This window comes from Suricata suricatta, chromosome 11 (assembly GCF_006229205.1).
Source record: "Suricata suricatta isolate VVHF042 chromosome 11, meerkat_22Aug2017_6uvM2_HiC, whole genome shotgun sequence".
In the NCBI taxonomy this organism is placed as follows: domain Eukaryota; kingdom Metazoa; phylum Chordata; class Mammalia; order Carnivora; family Herpestidae; genus Suricata; species Suricata suricatta.
This window is the reverse complement of record NC_043710.1, coordinates 42413595-42436264: the sequence shown is the minus strand read 5'-3', so window position 1 is coordinate 42436264 and position 22670 is coordinate 42413595. Positions and strand designations below refer to the sequence as shown.

Genomic DNA, 22670 nt, shown 5'->3' with positions numbered 1-22670 from the left:
AAATTACGCAGTGAATGGTGTAAGCAGAATTCAGTCTAGGTCTTTCTGATTCCAGAGTCTCTGATTTGGGATCTTCTTTTCCAAGCCCATAGTGAACCACTGATAATCCCCTTCTGGCATTCACTTCCCATCTTAGTGCTTTACCCTTTTCCTTGCCCCACTTCACAGATAGTAAACTTCTATTCATCCTTTGAAGCCCAGCTCAAATGCCCCTTTCTCTCCGAAGCTTCTCAGATCCCCAGCATAACTAAGTGCCCGTTCTGCTTTTTTGAGCCCTCAGAGTAGCAGATGATGGCATCTTGCCATCCATACAACACTGTTACAGTTTACGTGCCTGTTTCCAAAACCAGATGATGTCATTCTTCATCTTTATGCCCCGTAGGGTCTCATATAGTAGTTGATCCTGAATCAGTGCTTGTTGAATTGAGTAAATTTGATCTATTTTCCCTACAGATTGAGAAACTGCTAATGGAGAAATGCTTAGAGCTCTCAGCGGTCACAGAGAGGTAAATCTGGATGCTGGGTAAGATTGGATAGTCTGCCTTCACGCAGGGGAAGGGGCTGGCATCTTCTTCCAGAGGGAGAGTGAAAGTGGGAAGATCTGGTGGTGGTCTGCGAGGTTCCTTTTGCTGATTTTTATCAGCAACCTTGAAAGACTCCCTTGGAGTTTTTTGCCCCTTTTCATGTCCAAGGAGAATGTAAAAGAAGAGAGAGGCCCAGGCATAGAAGTAAGAGGATTATTGAGGGCTGGTAGAAGAAAAAGAAGAAAAAGGTTTCCCATAGCTTTGGGAAGCCCCCCACTCCATCCCCAAAGTCAAGGCAAGGTGGAAGCCGACATTCACACCCTATACTCACATCCACACAGACAAAAATTTCACAGACACGTACCTGCCTATACAGATATATAAACACACCCTCGTGCGTTCACAGAAATACACTCACACTCTTTTCTCTGTATCTCACACACATAAACATATATAGGTTTACGCTCAGATACATACCGACACTCAGCCTCCCATGTATACATACCCAGGTTTATGTTAACACTCTCCCTTACTTTCTCCAACCCCCATGCCCTGCAAGAGAAATATAGGGCTTGGTGTCCCCGAGGGCTCCCAGGGGGTCCTTGCTTTTCCAGTGGAACATTCTCAGGCCATAGGAGTCAATTTAAACCTGATCCACTCTATGTTCGTCCTGTCTGGAGAGAAAATTTTAACGCTCTTTTCTGTAGACAGTCATTGTAGACAGCCATTCCTTTGTTTGTTTTTAAATTTAATTTAATTTTTATTAAAAAGATTTTTTAAAATCTTTATTTATTTTTGAGAGTGAGACAGAGTGTGAGCAGGGGAGAGGCAGACACAGAATCTTAAGCAGGCTCTAGGCTCTGAGCTGTCAGCACAGGGCCTGATGCGGGGCTTGAACTCACAAACCATGAGATCATGACCCGAGCCAAAGTTGGACACTTAACCGACTGAGCCATCCGGGTACCCCTGTTTTTTAATTTTAGAGAGAAAGAGAGCACAAGACAGGGAGAAGAGCAGAGGGTTGGAGAGAATCCCAAGGCACAGTGCTCAACTCGGAGCTGGACACAGGCTCGATCTCATGACCCTGGGATCATGACCTATGCTGAAACCAAGAATAGGATTCCTAACAGACTGAGCCACCCAGGTGCCCCTAGAAGGCCATTTTTTAAAGGTCACAGGTATTACCATACACTTTGAAAGTGAGCACTGGATTTACTTCTGTTAGGGAGAAGCCCAGAGGTATGGATTTGATCACTTTCTGATGGCTTTTCTTCCTAGGGACATGGACTGTTAGCTCCCATTTCCGGCCAGCACTTCTCTGAACACTAGGAGGCCAGAGGACAAGACAGCCATGGAATATTCCATCTCTGGCTCCCCTGGAGCTGACGACTTCTTGCTAGGCTACTTGCACTAACCCCAGGCCTGCAGCAGGCCCAGATCTGGCTTCTAGAAAGGCTCTGGGCCGAATACCTGCCCCTTCCAGTGTCCCACTCCATGGTTTCTTTTCCCCAGGTGCCTCCAGGTTGAGAACGAGCATGTCCTGAAGTCCATGAAGGCCTGTGTGAGTGAGACCTTGAGCACACTGGGCCAGCACTTTGGCCAGCTGCTGGAGCTGGCCCTGACCCGGGAGGTACAGGTCAGTACAGGCTGGGCTGCTGGGAGGGGCACTTGTGTAGCCTCCTGGGGTGGGAGCATGGGCACGCTGAGGCACTGGGGCCTTTCTGAAGTGCCTATCTTGGCAGACCCCCTCCTCAGACCACCAAAGCAAACTCCACCTAGCAGACAGGACTGTCAGAGCTTGAGGCTTCCCAAGTTACCCCAAATCAGCATTTTCCAGATGTGAAAACTGGCACCCAGAGAGGGAAGAAGCTTACCTAAGGTCATACAGCAAGGCCATGGCAGAAGCTGGCATTTCAATCACCTTAAATCTTCCCTGTGTGGTTATTGCCCACAGTACATGCAATGGATCCATCCTGTCCTGAAAGACTTGGGGGACCTGTAAGGAATGAGCCAATTCCGGAAGTCCTGGCAATGGGAAAGAATGAATATGGAAAGGTCAGATAGTCTAGCCTTAGTCAGCCTCCTGCTTGATTCTAGAATACACGAGGGCTTTGGAATCAGACAGATCTACTTTCAATTTTTTTTAAATGTTTATTTATTTTTGAGAGACAGAGACAGAGCATGAGCAGAGGAGGGTCAGAGAAAGAGGGAGACACAGGATCTGAAGCAGGCTCCAGGCTCTGAACTGTCAGCACAGAACCCGATGCAGGGCTCGAACCCATGAACTGTGAGATCATGACCTGAGCCGAAGTCAGATGCTCAACTGACTGAACCACCCAGGCGCCCCAGATCTATTTTCAAACTGTGGTTCACAGCGAGCCCTCGGTCAAGTTCCTGAACCTCTAAAAGGCCTCATTTCCTTCATGTATAAAGTGAAAACCTCCCCCAGAAGTGAAAGGAAAGGATTAAGCAAATGACATATGGAAAGAGCTTAGCACATAGTGTGAGTTAAATATATGTTATTTCCCTCTCTTGCCTTTTCCTATTGTAAAAGCCTCCCAGGAAAGCAGATTGCATACGGTTTTCATTATGAAAGGTATTTACATGTTATTTATAGTTCCAGAAATATTGTGTTACATATTTGCCATTCTTTTCCCACCACCAAATAAACTGCCTCCACAAATAGCAAGTCCCTTCCCATATCAGCTTCTCTCTAAACTCAGCCTCTCTATGGAGCCCAGAGGCTTCCTTTTTCTCTTTCCTGTGTGTCTGGCTCATTTTGCACAGGGTACAGGTTCTTCCAACCTGGTTCACCTGCCAGTCAGAGAAGCCAGCCCCAGGCATTCTCACCCTCCCAGCCCAGAGAGTCTGCAAAGGCCACTCTGTCCAAGGAGCCTGGGATGAGGGGAAAGATGAGGCTGGGGGCTGGCGCTTGAAGTTGATGTGCAAGTGCTGACCATCAAGTGTAGGGGCAGGCGGCGGCACAAGCTGAGGCCAGCATTCCAAACTGAGTTCTCATGTCCCAGAGGGACCCTTTGGAACATGAGAACGTGGGGCCAAAGCGGGTGAAAACGCCAAGAGAGCAATGAGCGAGGATAAAGGAGGTAGGAGTGGGGAGGCTGGAAGACTTTTCAAGCAGGGCTACAGGTGCCTACCGATGCTTTTTTTTGCTACTTTTGTGCCATTTTGGAAGTACCAGGTTCAATGAAAAGGGCTAACAGAAGAGTTATGTTGGATTGTAAAAGGTAGCCCACGGAGTTTGGAAGTAGTCACTCTACCAGGGGGCAAAAGGGGAAGGTGTCTTTTCTGTGGTCTGGTATCAGATTCCTGGGGGAAGCTCCCTGGGCTGTCGGGAGCCTGGACCTTGTGCACTATGTAGCTGATTTCCTGGGGGTCCATTTCTGGGTCCATTCTGGTTTTTTTGGAGTGAAATTCCTAATCTGGTCCTTCTGCTTCCTTGGCTAAAGCCTGTCCATCCGCAAGTCTGACTACCTGGGTTACTGATGCTTCTCCTGGGATCTGAGCCTGATCTGATGCTCCTCTCTTAGAATTTGGCCCCTCACTGGCTTCCCTCCCCTCATCGGTTTGGCATTCCTATGCATATTCGTTAGCTTCCTGATAAGCCCCCTTTCCTCCATGGTGTCCACTGAGCCCTCCTAAGGGATGGGCTTGCTGTGCTTATAATATTTTTTGGCTGCTCTTTCCCTTCTTTTTCCATTAGAATGTTTCCATACAGGACAGTAGTGACATAAGGAGATACATTGGCTGAAGGCAAGATGATTTGAGTTCAGTTGCGTAAGCGTGTGCGTTTCCTAAATTTGTGACCCAGTATGGTTCCCTAGGATGTTAATAATTATAGCAGGATCCTATATTGAGGGTATCGTGACGTAAAGGGAATTAAGCCTATGTCCTTACATTGAGGAAGTCTTCTAAAAGGTCCTCACACTTTCATGGTATTTCTTGTCTGATCTGTAGCTTCCATAGATAGGGATTTGGGTTTGTTTCATTCATGGATATACATCTAGTGACTAGAATAGTACCTCTCATATACCAGGCGCTCAATAAAGATTTATTAATGAATGACTATTAAGCAGTATATTCCAAACTTCTGTGGTCACAACAAATTTTTATTCTTAAAGCACCTGTTCACTTCTTCCGGGATGCTAGCATTTCAGGAAATACAATTCGGTTAAAACATTGTTTGTACTATGGAGGCTCTGGGGCAGAAGAATGATGTTCTTCCCAGCCCCCACCGCCACCCTCACCACACACAAAAATAATACAGGTAGAACAATGCTTACAATGAGGGCAGTGATAATCTAGCACATGACTCGGCACTGGTCTACTCCAGCCTGGAATGTTATATCCAATTCCAGACCCCAGTTATTATCAATGGCAATGATGGTGCTCAGAGAGACCCCTAAAGGAATGGGGGAAAGGCTAAAGATCAAGGTATGTGGGAAGTAGTTGGAGGAGGAGAGGATGTTAAATCTGAGGATGGACACTCTGCTACCTCCACAGTTCTGTGTTTGGGAACCTGAAAGGAAAAAGGACCTCAGGCCAGCGGACCAAATCTATAGGACACTCTACGTAAAAAGGAGTCGGGGAACAACAGCTCTGGCCTACCGTGGAGGGGCCACCTTAGGAACTCCCCATCCCTGAGACAGACAAGTCCTGCCCTGGAGCACATCAACAGTAGACGAGTGACTTGTAAGACTCCTTCCAATCTTGGCCATATGGATTTCTAGGTGTTGTGGGGTAGTGGACTGAGTGGGCGGGGGGCAGTGGGGGGTGAGGATTGGCGGCATACCAAGGTTCAGATCCTGACAATGCTACTTACTGGATATGCCAAGTAACTTAGGAAAGTTACTTCACTTCTCCACTTCTAAGTGACTTGTTGTGAGGATTACATGAGACAGCCCATGAGTAATCGGTGGCATTTTTCTGACTAAGTCACCTGCTTTTTCACTAAAGACCTGCTCTCCCTTAAGAGAAGCGCACAGCATGCTTTGTGAAACGGGTCCGCCTCCAGTCACCTAACATATTGTTTATTAAGATAATTTAACTACTTGGCGGGTGTGGAAAAATTTAAGGCTTAAATGTCAGGAGCCACCAATAGGAAATTAATGAACATTGATGATTAATCTATCTGGGAATAAAGGATTAGCTATGTGGGAGTTAAGAGATGACTTAACTTATAAAAATTGATTTACTTTAAAATGACTTTTAAGGGACTCTGTATTGAATAAATTGACTCTCACCTGTACCTTTGAGTCTTTGACTCAGTTTCATGTGGGTAGATGTTATATTCATTTATCTTTTCATTCCATCAATTACTTTTGATTTTAGTTTAAAATAGCACCTTTATTCTAATAGAACTGATGAGGGAATGTAGCTTTGGCTCTGTGGCTAAGCAAACTAGTTAAAACTTTACCTCGTGGCTGAATTTCCCCTCCCTGTCCTAGGCACAGCTGGTCAGCCTCAGGCCTCACCTGAGGGACAAGCACCTATCCGTGACAGAGCTTAGACTTGAGGGACACTCCCTAGGAGAAGAGAGACAGGTGCTAAGCTGAGCATGCTTAGTTCCCACTTCCAAACTCAGGAGCTCAGCCCTGTCCTCTCAGAAGGAGGACACAGGTGGTAGGGAGTGAAGCCATCTGAGACACGGTACTGAAATCCCTACACGGAGGACAGTAGGAGTGGGGACCAAGTACTGTCACAGTTCTTGCCCTATTGTGTTCTGGGCCTTATCTGTTGGGGGCTGTGGTCAGGCAAGAGTGTGGCTGAACCCCTTGGGGGAGGAGGTCAGCTGCCGGTGGGGAAGTTCTTTCCCACCTTAGTGAAGTCATTCATCCAATTAACAACCCCCACCTCTTTGCAAATCGTGGGACATTTAGACTCTGCTCCCAGAAGGCTTGGAAATGACTCATGACGTTACATTTAAAAAATTATCTCTAAGGAAGTTTTATAGCTAAAGCTTAAAAGTTGCTTTCCTGTTCTATTTCCCACTCTCTAATTTTTCTCATCTATGTTGTCCAGTATAGATAACCAGAGGCTGCAATGCACCTAAATGGTAACATAAAGATAATCTGTACTTTCCAGATGAGAAATATAAAGACGAACAAACCTTAGAGGGATAGTCTGTTTCATTATTAAGTTCTCTGGGAGAAAATAAAGTTAAAGGGAAAAAAAAACCACCCTCTTTACCTGTAGGAAAAATTCTAAGTCCCAAATACTTAGGTTAATAGAATTCTCTTCAATTTTCTTCTTCTGCTTCTCTTAACCAGAAGGCTCTCATTCCAGTGTGCCTGTGGTCTTGTTACCTTGGGAAGCTACAGCCCAGGCTGTGTCTCTTTAGCTGTGGGAGGGGTTCCTTCTTGGCTTCTCAATTTGTACTGGTTTTTCCCAACCATACTTGAAAGAGTTAGTACCTTGGATATACAGTAGTATCACAGTATTACGCCTGCACTTACAGAAAGTGAAAACAGGCCAATCCTCAATCCATTTTGCAGGAATCCCAGACAACAATGCATGCCACGACTCTGTCTTAGGGTTGCTGAAGGCCTTAACTCATCTACAGTTGAACGGAAGAGGGTGGAGAACAGACACTATCTTGATGGCATCCTTGGTCCATTTATTTCAGTTGTCCATCATCCACAAGGCTTTGTGGTCACATATTCACAGGGGGGAAGCATCCACCGTAGGTTAACTGTGGCGCAATGTTTACGATATATGGGAGAAAAATGTCTCCTTTTTCATAGGAAGGCATTTGATACGTTTACCTCTTCCTGCAAAGTCAGGCACTTATAATCCCTTTCCAATGACTTGCTAGGTTTGCACACTTTCCCATCCAGCATTTTCAACATTTCTTAATTTCTAGCTCCCCCCAAACACCGTGTCTGCCGCCCCAGGCCACACCGATCTGGGCTGTTTGAGGTGACTTTGGCTACAGGTCTTCAAACCACTTCAAAGACATTGCATTCTCCAGGTTCCCAAAGATTTTCTAGGAGAAACACTGGCACATACACTTTTAATGAAATCAATTTCCAGTTCTCCAATTTTTATTTCTTTCCTAAAAATGATCCTTTCAATAATACACCGTTTCTAACATCCCTTCTATTACTTTCCAAAAGAAGGCCATACTCCCGCCCATCCCAAATCTTATAGTGCATTGTCCTTCTGTGTAAAGCTTTGGAGTGGCAGTAGGTTTGGAGAGATCAAAGAAGAAATCTTCATTCCGGAACCACGGACCCATAGACCTCCATGATTTATTTCTGTGCTTTTTCTTACATATTTCTGTTGAGAAAGGCATTAGAAATTCTATGTGTGTGTTATAAGTTCATATATTTATTTTGAGGAGAGAGGGAGGGAGGGAGAGAGAGAGAATGAGAGAGAGAGAGAGAGAGAGAGGGAGAGAGAGAGAGACCAAGCAAGCAAGGGAAGGCCAGAGAGAGAGGGAAAGAGAGTCCTAAGCAGGCTCTGCACTGTCAGTGCATAGTTTGAAGTGGGGCTCAGTCCCATAAATTGAAATCATGACCTGAGCCAAAACCAAGAGTTGGATGCTTAACCAACTGGGCCACCAAGACACCCCAGAAATTGTCTTTGCCCACTGTGGAGATATACAGTACAATGGTAGTGTGCGTGTGAGTGTGTGTGCATGTGTATGGGTGCATGTGTGTGCTTGTGTATGTGTTGAAGGGGTGGTTTTGAAAGATTTCAATTTATCATATTTCTTCCATCTTGATTTACTGCCAAATTGTGCATGGCTTTTGAGGGACATTTTCCTTCAACAAAGTAGAGAGAGAACTTTTCAGACACTCAAAATGGCTTTTGGGGGCACATATTTAAATGCAAGCAATTTTCTTCAACTAAGTCTCATACTCAACCCTAGATTATGTCATTCATTGCAAAGAAAAACATCTTTGGTGACCCAAAGATTCTGAAGGTTAATGATAATGATTCTTTTAAATGTAGCTGGAATACTTTTGAGTATGACCAAATTTTGCAAGATTTACTGGATAAAATCCACAGGCACAAGTTTTATATGATTTTCTCCCCCAGATTTGGGGTACATTATTTAAGAAAGCAGTTAATGCTTATTTTGTCAACACGTTTTATGCAGTATTTATACTAATTTCTACTTCTTGTTAACAAAAGATAAAATTAATTGCTAGCAGCTGGACTAATTAGGTTTAAGCGGTAGATACCTTTTTCCTTATTTAAATATTTAAAATTTTAAATGTTTTTAATTTATTTTTGAGAGACAGAGAGACAGCGCAAGTAGGGGAGGATCAGAGAGAGGGGGAGATTCAGAATCTGAAGCAGGCTCCAGGCTCTGACCTAGCTGTTAGCACAGAGCCCGACACGGGGCTTGAACTCATGAACCGTGAGGTCACGACCTGAGCTGAAGTTGGATGCCTAACCGACTGAGCCACCCAGGGCACCCCTTATTTAAATATGCAGAGAAGTCTGATCATGAGAGCTACTAAAAATAATCAAATGATTTCTGATATTTTTATTCTCAAATTTGAATTATTCCTTACAATGAACACCAAATTTCAATGCATATGTCCACCTATTTACTGAAAGAATACAATGCCTTTTTTAACATTCCTAGATTTATAAATAATTTGCAATGTTATCTGCCTGTTACTTTGCATTATTAAAAGTTTAGCAAACATGTACAAATCAAATTTTGTTTTAGCTCTATCTTATTTTACTATTGACAATTTTTAGCATTTTCCCCTGGAGAATGATTTTTATAATTATTTGTCAGTGTTTTTTAGCCTTTCTTGAAACATATATCAAAACACTTTGTAATTAAAAATGAAGTCAGTTCCATATTGAGAAGAGTTGTCTTGGCTGATTGGCTTGGCTGAAAGAACTGTCTTTGCCAATTAGGTTAGAGGGTGGGCGTTTTCCATAAATTCAGGAAGCAAAAACTGTAGACTCACGGTTTTGATAAAACATTTGAAACACACACATATTTTACTAAAAATTGTATTGGCAAAGAAATTAATAATATTTTGATCTTCTTAATCCCTTCTGCATAATTTGGATCACCCAAGGTATTCCAAGTGAAAGAGCAATGGGTGTAATTAATAATTATTTGATAAGTCTTGGTAAAGTACTTTTGGACTTCTTCCCAGAAATTGAGATAGTGAATGAGCAACTGTAATGATTGGATAACAACCGCCTTTGCAAGTCAAGTGGTTTCCAGTTCTTTTCTTCTACCAGTTGAGAAGAATTATCAGCTGGAAGATGATTAAAAGTAGTGTTTGGTGATGGGTCACCACGTGATTGAACAGTTCAGAGTGCGCTCAAAGGGTCAAGCAACTTGGCTATACAAATTCCTCCCATTTGTCTTTATGGGTTTATGGAAACAAGATTTTTCAGATTTACAACTAAAAATATGCATGGGGGCACTTGGGTGGCTTAGTCAGTTAAACATCCGACTCTTGAATTCAACTCAGGTCATGATCTCGCGGTTCATGAGTTTGAGATCTGAAAGCATTGGGCTCCATGCTGACAGCAAGGAGCCTGCTTGGGATTCTCTCCCTCTTTCTGTCTTTCCCCTGCTCACTCTCATTTTAACTCTCTCTCTCTCTTTCTTAAAATAAATAGATATGCTTAATATGCTTAAATAATGAAATTTTAATCTTTATAATTACGTATCAAAATAAGTAGTCTATATTGTTTTGACCAATTGTACTGGTAATAATCGTAACAGTAACTCAACCCCGAAGAGAGTATTTTTAAACACTTAGAGCCTTTTAGTCATAGGAAATAAAATGACATTTCAAACTTCAGTGATAAATAGGACAAGGATGATCAATAAAACACTTTGAAACTCAAAAATGTATTACATGAAGATAAAATTCTGAGGGGAGATTAGAATGGGAACATACATTTAAGGATAAGAAAAAAAAGATGTGAAGTGTTCACAATATTAAAGAAGGAGTTGATTCAGACATTTTTAAGTGGATGATGATGGTGGTATCAAGTTGCATTGGTATTTAAAGTCCATTGAAAATGTCTAGATAATGCTAGAAAATGATAGAATGCTTTTATTTTATGTCCTATCTGCAATCTGCTGGAAATGACACCCTTTCCAACTCTGTTCTTGAAACTTATGGTAAAAAATTTTCCCTGTCAAGTTGAAAATGTGCGAGGGGTCATATATTTTTCAAAAAATTTTTAGGGCTAACTAAGGAAATAAAGACTGCCCTAGAATACACAGACACTCTAGTTATATGTCATGTTAGCTGTTGTCCCTGCCTCCTGGTGGGGAATTGCTTAGGCCATAACATCTCTGTCTTCTAAGGATGCTCCTGAAATCTGGACCCTTACAGGCTTAGAGAAGACCAGTCCTTCTGACATGTGCTTCTCAGGACACAGTCTTTCCATACCCTTTGAGTATATATTATCTTTGAGTAGCATTTCCTCCTGCTACATCTTTTGTGTGTGTGTGTGTTAATGACCTATGCCTCCAGTATTCTCTTTCCTTTTGTTTATCCCCTACTCCTTTCAGGGAGATTCAGCTGAATTTTTTTTTTTTTTTAATTTTTTAAAACAGTTATTGATTTTTGAGAGACAGATCATGAGCAGGGGAGGGGCAGAGAGAGAGGGACACACAGAATCGGAAGCAGGCTCCAGGCTCTGAGCTGTCAGCACAGAGCCTGATGCGAGGCTCGAACCCACGACCTGCGAGATCATGACCTGAGCTGAAGTCGGATGCTCAACCAACTGAGCCACCGAGGTGCCTCAGATTCAGCTGAATTTCTGACCATTTACCCTGTTTCCCATGTTGGTATATTTCTAACTCCTAGCATGAGCATTAGTTGCTGCATTTGAGCAACTTTACCACTTTGACTTTCTTTCCTTTCTGGCCCATTCTTTTGTTTTTCAAGAAAACGATTCTAGATTTTGGATTTCCCTTAATTGATTAATTAAATCAATTAAGGTCTATATTTGACCCCAAATCTCCAATTCTAAGAGATCTTCTCCACATTTGCCTCCCCACAATGTATATTCCTACCTAGGAGATGTTTTCCTATCAGAACAATAGCTAATCCAAGCCTGTATTCAGTTATTATTTTGTCTCTCTCCTCTTTAGTATGTCCCGTCTTTCTGTGCCTTTCCTCAGGGCCCTGATTCATGCGTTTCTCCAATACGTTCTCCTAGGACATAAGCAATACTATATTTGCATTTGCATTTTCTAAACGTTTCACCTAGAAATTTATCTAGCAATCCTTTAGATATTTCATCTGTTCTCTGTCGTCCTTTCCTGTTTTTCAGAACTCTGTTAGTGTATGACAAGCTAAATAACAACAATTTTTATTGTATCTTATAATCTGCAAGGCCAAGATTGTAGGCAGAGCCTGGCTGAGTGATTCTTCTGTTCCATATGGTATCAAGAGAGGTCACTTGGTGTTAGTAGCTGGCAGATGGTTCGGAGAGCCTTAGAAAGCTGTGTCACATGTATTGGGCATTGGTCGGGGGGGGGGGGCGTGCTGGAAAGCTGGTGTCTGCTGAGATTATTAATCAGGGATCCTATTCATGGTTTCTCCAGCTTGCCAGTTTCAGAGTTACAAAGCATCTTACATGGCAACTCAGGACTCTGAAAAGAATGTTCCAGGAAGCCTGGGTGGCAGCTTCAAGGTTTCCCATGACCTAGCCTTGGCCATCCTGGAGCATTATTTCCAATGAGTGCTGGCTCTTATTGGTGAAGCAAGTCATTGAGGCCAGCCCAGATTTAAAAGGTGGTGGTGGCAGGGGGGAATTAGAGCTCACGTCTCTATGGGAGGAGTGGTAAAGAATTTGTGGCCATGTTTAATCTGCCACGCTCTGTCACATCAGCCCACATTTATGTCATTCCTTGATATGCCTGGACTGCCCTAACTATGTCCAGCTATGGATTCTCTAACTGAAGATTTACATAGAGGCTTCACGGTATTTTCCTGGCTCCCACAGAGGAATTTATTCCAGGCTGATGTATGAGAGTTCACCTTTCCCGATCAGTTTTACGGAGCTGCAGTCACTCTGACTGAGAAACAGTTAAAAATATTTTTTCCTTTTTGAATTCCTCATTTAGAGAAGATAGATTGCATACATTGTATACATTCCTTAACTCTTCTTTATCTCTTTTTCTTGGTCTTCAAGATTCTGTGTGTGTGTGTGTGTGTGTGTGTGTGTGTGTGTGTGTGTGTGTGTGTTGGTGGTAGGTTTTTTTTTCTTCTTTAAAAATGATTTCTGTCATTCAGGCTCATCAATCTTTGCTCCATTATTTTGTCTCATTTCTGCCACTCTTTTTATGATACAGAGTGAAGCATACTTTTGACATGTCTTCAGTTCCCCCTTGATTTCCTGGGGAAAAATCTTGATTTTACAGCCTGTGTTAGTTTGAGGCTGACACCAAGATAGGACATGATAGATGCCTGTGAAGGATGAAAGGGAGGAAGCTGGGACAGGCATGAAAACCATGTTGCAGGTCTGAACACAGAAATAAAAGGTGGAAGGAAGATTTGAGTAGAAAGAGATGTGGAACTTTCAGGCCAAAGGAGTCCCCTCTAATGGCCAAGGCTGCCATAGTGCCCCTGCTCTGCTCTGTCACAGCTAGGAGTGGCTCAGGGAAGTATGGCCTCCACAAGGACACAGGGGTCGATCCAGAGGGACAGCAGCTATGGCTGGCTCTCTGTCAGCTTTCCCCCTGCACAGGGGCTCTAGCTCCCACAGGATGGAGGGTTGCAGATGCTAAAGGGAGCCAGGATGGAGAACCACTCTCCAGTCTGGTGAGAGCTGCTAGTGAGGCCGGATATTCTCCTTGTCTTGGGACTTCTATCTTTGCTGGTCCAGGTGAGGTCCCTCCGGCTTTGAAGGAGATGGATTCACTGAGCTTGAAAAACAGGAAGTTGGATTCACAGGAGTTAAGATCCAGTTAACACCACCACATATCACGTGCTTGACCTTGGTCAGATTTCTTGTGTCTCTGTTTCCTCAAGTGAAGTGAGGATTCGACAAGACTTGCTGAAGGTCCTTCAGCTCTGACAGACTGTGATGATTTCAGTGGAGCCTTTGATCTCAATTTTTTTTTTCAAATTTATCTTTATGAAAAAGATGATTACAACTTTTAATTGTCAGAGAGCTGATTCACCAAGATAATCTGAGGTGTAATTACAGTATACGTGGGTAGAGACATTAGCAAGAAATTACTCTCCGGCGTAAATGGTCTAGTGTTAGCAGATGATTGCAAAAGACATTGGGTTGAATTGTTTAACGTCATGCTAATTTGCTTGAAGTGCAAACACTAATCAGGAACACTGAGTAATTAGAATTTAGGTATAAGCCCCTAATATATGAAATCGGCATTTTCATGTGAGCATTAGTATCCATTATGTAGGTGCTTACAGTATGACGGGGAAGTATGCCAAGAAAGATGTTCATCACAGAGACTTGCAGTAACAAATCTTGGTTATTAATTTTACCTTTTGTTGAGTGTCTTACAAGAGGCATCTATCAAATCTTAGGGAATAATTTTTATATTTAATGTTGCTTGGTTAAAAGCACATTTAATCTTAGACTGCTATCTGTAAAGAATTAGCATATTGTGTGTGTGAATTATTCTACAAGTTTGCATAAAGAAGAGAAAAAAAGAGAGTCATTTACCTTGAGCCTTAAACCCCCTTAATTTTAATCATTTTACAGATGGGGAAACTGAGGCCAAGATCTCAAAATGATAACTGCTGACAATTTTATTTTGCTTACATGTTCTGAGTATCTTTAGAAGTCCTTTATTTATGTATTGGCTACCTTTTTTTTTATTAAAAAAATTTTTTTAATGTTTATTTATCTTTTAGAGACAGAGAGAGACAGAGCATGAGTGGGGTAGGGGCAGAGAGAGAGGGAGACACAGAATCCAAAGCAGGCTCCAGGCTCTGAGCTGTAAGCACAGAGTCTGATGCAGGGATCGAACTCACAAACCATGAAATCATGACCTGAGCTGAAGTTGGACACCCAATCGACTGAGTCACCCAGGCTCCCCTATATATTGGTTACCTTAAGAAATGGGAACAGCCACCTAAGAGACAGACACTATTATTTCCACTCTGTTTTACACAGGAGAAAACTGAAGCCCAGAAGGGCCAAGTTCCTTTCTCTGGGGCCCAGGGACACAATGGCAGAGTCAGGATTTGCACCCAGGCAGTTTGGCTCCAGCGTCCCTGCTTTCTACCTCGGGCACACTTCCTCATCAACATAATGTGTTAAAAAAAGGCAACCTGGCACCAGAACTCAGATCTCATTTCCTATTAAGTACGTGCGCGTGGGTGTGTTTTCTATAACACGAGGTTTAATTGAAAAACAAATCTATTTCGATATTTTAAAATAACATAGCAACTGAAACTGCCTGAGCAACTGCTCGGAGCCCCCAGCTCGGGAGGTGTCACTTTCTTGCATGAAGCCCCTCCAAGGCATATCTTCTGAATCACTATCTCCACGTCTCCCAGGAGAAACTCCAGCAACTAGAATTAATTAGCAGGTAGGAATCATTTATAATCAATGAATCCTATGCTTCACAGCAAATGGCTGATTATGAAGTAGTTTTAAGATATGTGAAAAGGCTTTTTCCCAGAAACAAGCTAAACTAATCTTTATGTCTCATTTGTTGATGAATTTTCCATTTGCTTTTCTTCCTGGTTCTCCCTGGGTCCTAGGTACAGTCATTTCTAGCCTTCTTGCACAAGCCTTAGTTCCCTCAGCCTGGAGCAGGGCGACATTCCCGAGTTACCCACTCTTTGACAGGATTCCCAGGGTTGCCGTTTGGGCCTGGCTATATACACAATGCAAATGTCCTTTCAAGCTGAAGCTACTGTAGACTACTTCTCTCTGTTTTGTTTTGTTTTCTTTGGAGGTTTCTTCCCTCGACTCAACTCCAGAACCCATTATACAGCTGGAGTTTGCCGTTGGCTGAGTTACCCAAAACAAACCAATTCTTTGGCCATTGCTGTAGCAGCTGCTTGGTTTTCAACATGACGGTTGAATTTAACCGATGGTTTCTGTTCTCATTGGAAGCCAGGAGACCATCAGGATTGAGAGCTGATTTTCTGGTCGATTGGAACAGGGCACATTTGTTGTCCATGTCCCAGGGGTTTAAAATTATCCCATATTTCTGAAATGTAGTTCAGACCTCATACAGACTCATGTCTTTCCCAAAGCTAGAACCTCCTCACCCCGCTATGGACAGGGCAGGATTATTTATAGTTTCTGGGGCTTTTAGCTGCATGGATCCACTGGTGTTCCATTAAGGAGGATTAGTGGAGGATAGATGATGTGAGTGACCATCAGACTTTGCTCTCTTTTCTTAGGCACTGGTGAGAAAAATCAATGCCTCAGACAATATCTACACCATGGAATCCACCACAGGGAACTTGTTCAGCCTGACCCAGGAGGGGGCTCCTTTGTGCCGCATCATCGCCAAGGTGAGCTTCATGGTGAGCGGCCAAAGTGATAGGCTTGGGGAGGGTGGGAAGGTGCTAGTTTGGTGGGAAGAGCTGGCTCAGGAAGTCTGCTCTAGAGGCTGTTTGCTGTGTGATCTTGGAAGAGTCACCTCCCCTCCTAGGACCTTGGTGTTTCCATCTTTAATAGTGGTTAGGCCCTCTGATTTCTGTTCCTTCTTGAGAAAAACGTGGTGCCCCCAGAGCCTCATCTCTAGAATCTTCTTCATGTGGTGTCTGTCAGGGATACCAATCCTCCTTTCTCATCCCCACGTATCTTGCCAAACCCAAACAAAACTCGTCCCCCAACCCAGGTTCGTAATGAGTCCCCAAAACACCTGCAGCCACTGTAGAACTACATGAGGAGAAGACAAAGTTGAGGGTAATGGTGGTTTTCATCAATTCCAATGGAAGTTCTAATTCACCAGTTTCGTGGTTAATTTGCCCCTACACTTGGTGTGCAAACACTTAGGCTAAATATAGGCAATTGATAACCCTAGGCTCTCACCAGGGTCTTCTGTTTCATTTTTACTAATTTTGTTTTAACCTGAGAGATGCCATTGCCACAGAGACAGAACTAGGGATCTTATTGGACACAAAGTTCTGTCCTTCAGATGTATGATTCCACTCACAGGAAGATGATCTGGTTCAGTGGTCCCCAGACCTGCCTCTGCATCACAGCCCCTCAGGGGATTTTGGAAAGCACAGATACTTTTGACCCACCTAAATTTACTGAAGTCCTGGGATAAGACCTGAGAATCCACATTTTAGCGAACCCTACAGGTAGTTATGAGGCATGGCCACTCTCAGAATCACTCACCTAAGGCCTTAAAGAAATCTGGAAGAGGGTAAACACTTGTCAACCCTGCTTAGGGGAGAGGTAAATTGCATGTAACTGCAACAGTTAACATTCGACTGTTGTTGTCTTGCTGTCCACCGGGCTTCATGCCATTCGGACATTATTTGCTTTAAATCACAAAACCATCCTAGGAAGTAGGTATCCTGTTGTTCTCATCTGTAATTGAGAGAATGGTTTAAGGGACATACAACGATCAAGGGTGGAGTTAGAAATAGAGGCCAAGTCTCTTTATTTCAGAGCTCACGGTCCCAAAGCCCACTGTGGTGACAACTGGTTTCACCCTGGCCCTTCAGATTCTTGGGCCAAAGAGTGACCCAGAGGTTCTCAACCCTGATGCCTGTTAGAATCACTAGGGAGCTTTAAAAGTCACAGGGCCAGTAAGTGAGGGAGCTGGAATTTGAAACTGCCTTCTTGGCCGCAAAGGCTATGCTCTTGCTGACTCTTCTGAACTGCCTGTCAGCAGCCCTTTTCCTTTCTCCTTCTTCTCCTCCTCTTCCTTCCCCTGCCCTTACCCCCCACCCCCTTCCACAGCCTTTGTTATTTGCAGCATCCTTTCTTCTCTCCAAGCCCTGTGCTAAGCTTTTCATTCATTATCTCATCTGATCCTTTCAGTGATCTTATGCTGTGTTGTGATTATAATTCCCATTTTTGAGATGAGGGAATAGAGGACCAGAGAGAACGTAAATAATTTGTCTGAGTTCATGCGCATTAAAGTGCAGAGCTGGGATTTTAACCAGATCTTCTGCCTCCAGAGTCTTAATCTCAATTTTCCCGTGTCTCCAATCCTTGGGAGAGAGTAGACAGAAGGCTGAAGCAAAGAGAAGATTCAGTGATGACTTCCATCTTCCCAGCCTGGAAGAGGGTGAGACCGGATGCTCCAGTGGAGTCACCATGTCTGGGGTTCTAGTCCTGACGGTGACACAGGAGCTGGGAGTCCCTGGTGCACTCTACACAGCATCCTCCCTATTCATGCTCAGGTAGCGTGCCCAGCACTGTGACAAATTTGGGACAAATCTGGGCCTCGAAGTGGCCTGCCCCACCTGCGTCCTTGGGACCCAGTGTGGTCTGTCTTTGGGCCCTTCATCTGTCTGAGGTCTGCCCTCTCAGCCTCTTGGGTTCCTTTGAAGGCCAAGTAGCAAGCCCAGCCCTCCCTGTGACAGTCGTAGTAAGCCCCATCCCTTCCTGAGCGCAGAGCAGAGCAAACTCCCCTGTGCTTTGTCAAAATTATCCTGCTTTTCTATTACTTCCCCCACCACTAGCCTACACCCCACAAGTGGCCTCCTCAGCTCTATGACAGCTTATACCAAGTCTGTCTGGATAATAGATACCATTATATACTTTGGCTTTGAGCCCATAGCTTTCTATAAAATTAAACAAGCTCTAGCCAGCAGTGCAATTCTGCTAGCTCAGTGCAATTCTCCCAGCTCTACTCTAAGATGGGTGCTACTCTTGGGTCCTTGAGGGGTCTTCAGGGTGGTCCACACAACTATTCCATCTCCCTTCCTCTGGAGCCTCCTTCGTCCTCTCCCTTCTGCATATTCCAACCCTTGGGATACCTTTTATGAAGGTTTGGGACATCCTTTTAACCAGGAAGCTTTCCATAGACTGACCCTCACCTGGCTGTCCAGAACTGGGAGCTAGGCCCTTTCACATACATGAACTCAGTTGTTCCCCCAACAGCTTGGTTGTGTAGCTGCTGTGACCCTGTTTTTAGCGAAAGTTAACCAGCTGCAAAGTCAGGATTTGAACCAGAACCCCCTCAGTCTGGATTCAGCATTTCTTCCCTTTAGCTTTCCCAGTAGCTAAAAATGCACAGAAAGCTATTTTTCACAGGCTTGGCAAACAATGTAATGAGAACCCAATGCAAATGGATCCTGAGGCTTAAATATAGTTATGCTGAGTTCGGTGTCTTCCCAGCCAAAGGAAGCCTGCCACATTGATCCTGGCTCTCGGTCTGGCATTCTCTGGTACCATTTCTTTGTTGTCTGTTCTGGATGTAAATACCTACCTACCTGTCCATCTGTCTATCATATCTATCTATGTATCTATCACTTATCATCTCTGTCATCATACATAAAATATATTTATACTATATATGATAGTATACACACACACATATAAATATAAACATACATCTATAAATACATCTACATGTATGAGCACATATACGTGTATAAATAATTTATATCTGGAGGGAAGTCAATAATAACCAGCAGTGCTGGCTGGGGAGACCTTGGGACTCCTGTTTTTTTTGTCTCACCTTAAAGAGTAATTCAATTTCACTTCAGTGACTCTCTGAGTAAGGTCTTTATGTGGAAACCTCATCAGATGTCCCAGAGACCATGAGAAAGTAGGAAGACAGGGATAAAGGACCATGGAGCAGGGAGTCAGGGGGTAAGTGTCTTGTCCTGCACTAGATAGAGTGTATCTTCATCAGAGGAGTGATGTCCATTTAATACCAGAGTGCTTCTCTTTGACCCCTCCACAGCCCCCTCTCATATTATGTTAGGAGTTCCTGCTCTGTGTTCCTGTAACCTTGTACCCCCTCATTCCATCACACCCCTACCCAGATATCTTCCTGCTTTAAAAATTACCTGCCATCCCGTGACTCCTTGGCTGCCAGGGCGTGAGTTCAATATGGACTGAGGCAGTCTTGCTCAGGGCTTAGCACAGCATGTGACATTTAGTACACTGTGAATAGTTTTTGGCTGCATGGATGAATTTATCAGCCATATATAATATGCCTCTTTCCCACCAAAGGAACTACCCCAACAGGAAGTAGGAACATGGAAATTAAGGCACGCTCTCAGCTGATTGTCAAATGTCAGAAATTATGAACTCATCTTGGTCCCTGCAGTCATTAGCAAAACTCTTAGAATGAAGAGGGCTGCCGGGCTGATCTTTGTGGGGTGCTGGGAAGGGAAGATTTGGAGGACTTGTTGCAGCGAGTCTATGCTGGGCCCTAGAGGTCAATGCTGTGGCTTCTTCTAGTTGCTTATTCATTATCTGTGCCGTCAATCACAGCTGCATCCCCAGAACATGAAACAGTGCCTAGTGCTGCGTACATTTTTTGTTGAAAGAATCCTCAAAAATCTGACAGCGGATGATATTTTGCTGGACTCCCCTTCTTACAATTTTTTTTTCCAGTTTGGAGAACAGAGTGCAACCAGTTTAGTTAGAGCTGAGGGGGGTGAGGTTCAGGGTGAGTGTCCTCAGGGCCAAGTTCAGATCAGTCTTCACAAATTCTTTATTCCTGCTCTCTGCAGGCACCCTTGCAGCCCTCAGGGAAGCGGGGAGGGAGGAAACAGGGCAAAGCCAGATGTGGGGTGTCCAGCTTCTCTTGCGTTGGTGGTGTGGCTACTGGTGTGGCCACTGGCTTGCTGGGACCTGAGAACTGTGGTGGCTCCAGTGATTTCTACAGAATAGATATGGCCAGTTAGGATGAGTGCCTCACCACAGCCCTGGATTCTTCCCGGAAGTCCTCCCAGACTGTGAGGAAGTCTCCACAAGTTAAAGGTGTTTCCATGCCCAGCTGTCACAAAACAAGCACACACTCACACTCAGCTAGGAGGATGGTTGCTGAAGGCTTTATGGTTTTGGGTTTTTTGTTTTTCTTTCACAAACTAGAGTAAAGAAGGGAAAACATGGATGATGCAGATTTGGGTGAATGATTTCACCCATCTGGCTTGCTTTTTTCCCCCCCTCACAAAATGAGAATAAATTCTAATATTGATAAAAATAAAAGTCGTTTTTTGAGTGCCTGCCATGGTGGTTGGAAGGATCCGATAAATAATGGTGTTTGCTGGCAGAGTGAGAACCAGCACGGAGCATCTAGGCTTCGGTTCCCTCCATCTGCCTCAGGCTTGCTTCTAGAACCTACTTCTGAGAACTCCAGCCTTGTTCTGTGGCAGGCTGCTGAGAGGGAGTTGCCAGGTAAGTGGGAACAGTGTTGAGTGGTGCTGAGGCTGCCCGCACACCCTCGCCCCTGGCACTGCAGCTCCAGGAGCATTTGGACAGTGCTCCTTCAACTGGCAGTCCCTGATGGTCTGGGCCGTCAAGGGTGACATTACTTTTGCAGGCAGCATTTCATTTCAGTGTGCATTTGAACATGGAAGTATATGTGAGCGTGTGTGCGTCTGTGTGTGCGTGCATGTGCGCACGCACATGTGTATAGTTTAGGGGAGGAAGAATTCTTTATTTCTACCATCTTTCTAAGTTCTCTGGCTGATGCCCTATAAATCGGGCTGACAAAAGACAGAGAGAAAAACAAGCAAAAGTTTATTAGCATATGCATCATGATTACACACTGGAACACTTAGAGATGAGTGACTCAGAGGCTTGGTTAGAACTTGAACTTATATAGCCTCTTAGCAAGTGAGCAATACATTTTTAGAGAACTAAAAAAACAAAGAAAAGGAAATCTGAAAAGAACTTTGAGTCTCTAAGGGTGACAAACTTTAGGAAGGCAAAGCCATGGAAAACTGATGATAGATGAAGGGTGGCAGGTAAAGTCTGTTAGGAGGATTCCTGTGATGTCATCTCCAGGCTGTAAGGGTCTAAAGTTATCTCTGATGATTCACTTTTGTCCTTCCTAGTAGAGAAGAGAAGGGGGATATCTCTGTAAATTTATGTCCCCCTTCTGACAAATAGGAGGAGGGCAGAGACCTGATATCTGTGTCTTCTTCAATTGCCTTCAGCTCAAAATAATCTTTATGGCAGAATGAGGCTTTGGGATGGCATATTCTGCTGCCCTAAAGACCCAAAAGCATATCTGCAGAGTGAGGGATGCCAATTATTCCTGAGTCAACCCCAGGAAAGATGACCCAGGGAGGTCATGTGACATTTTCTTTTTCTTGGCAGGAGGGTGGGGTCGTAGCCCTCTTCAAGGTCTGCCGGCAGGATAGTTTCCGGTGCTTGTACCCCCAGGCGCTCCGCACACTGGCCTCCATCTGCTGTGTGGAAGAGGGTGTCCACCAGCTGGAGAAGGTAAGAGAACAGCTGGCTGGCTGGGTGGGGCTCGAGGTCCCTGAGTCAGGTGGGCAGTGGGTGGGGCTCCTTCCTACCTGGGCTCCTTCCCCTGAGAACCTGTGTTTCCCAGGCATCACTCCAAGGGGGCTGCTGGGATTTTGACTATGGGAGTTGATGAAAAGGAAAGGGATTGAGGAGTTTGGCCAGGAAGGGCAGGGCCCAAAGGGCACTCCAGGGTGGAGAGACCAATAGTCCAGTGGGCAGAACACAGCAGGAGATAGGCAGGTAGGGTGCAGAGTGGTGTCAAAGTTAAGGGCTGTTGGTCCTTCACGCATGGCAGGACCCCAGTGGAAGGAGGAGGATACTGCTCCCTGGGGGACAGAGTGGGCAAGAGAAGGACAGGCATTGGCCTGGGCAAGCAGGTGGGGCTCAGCCAAGACAGAGGGATTGAGTAAGGGAAACTGAAGCCTAAGGCCAAGTGTATGTTGGGTCAACATGGCCTGGGATGAGTGGCACTAGAGGGAAGGTAGTGATCTGGTGCCTCAGCCCCAGGCCAACCTAGCATGATGTGACTAATTCCAGCTTCCACCCCCCCCCCCCATTCTCTCCAGGTTGCAGGGCTGAGGTTGCTCTTCCACCACCCAGGCCCGAGTGGGTCTGAGCCTGCAGGTGGACCCTCAGGACTTAAGCCAGGAGGGTAGAGGTGGCTGGGGCTGATGTTTGGAGCTTTCTCAACCAAGTTTCAAAGAAAGATATTGAATAATGTTATGAAAGAGAGGGACAAAGGCCAGGAATATCCTGGTGATAGGTGTGGTTCCCTCTGGATTG

The 22670-nt window shown here is 44.4% G+C and overlaps 1 protein-coding gene across 3 annotated transcripts in view; it reads left to right on the top strand.

Moving 5' to 3' along the window:
• Positions 1–22670, top strand: part of INSC (INSC spindle orientation adaptor protein) — a 127672-nt gene that overhangs the window by 63544 nt on the left and 41458 nt on the right. For all 3 annotated transcript variants that reach the window (XM_029957245.1, XM_029957244.1, XM_029957246.1), the window contains exons 4-7: positions 454–506; positions 2037–2160; positions 15887–16000; positions 21735–21860. In XM_029957245.1, coding sequence (XP_029813105.1) covers positions 454–506; positions 2037–2160; positions 15887–16000; positions 21735–21860 — 417 coding nt within the window. The remainder of the gene's footprint in view (positions 1–453; positions 507–2036; positions 2161–15886; positions 16001–21734; positions 21861–22670) is intronic.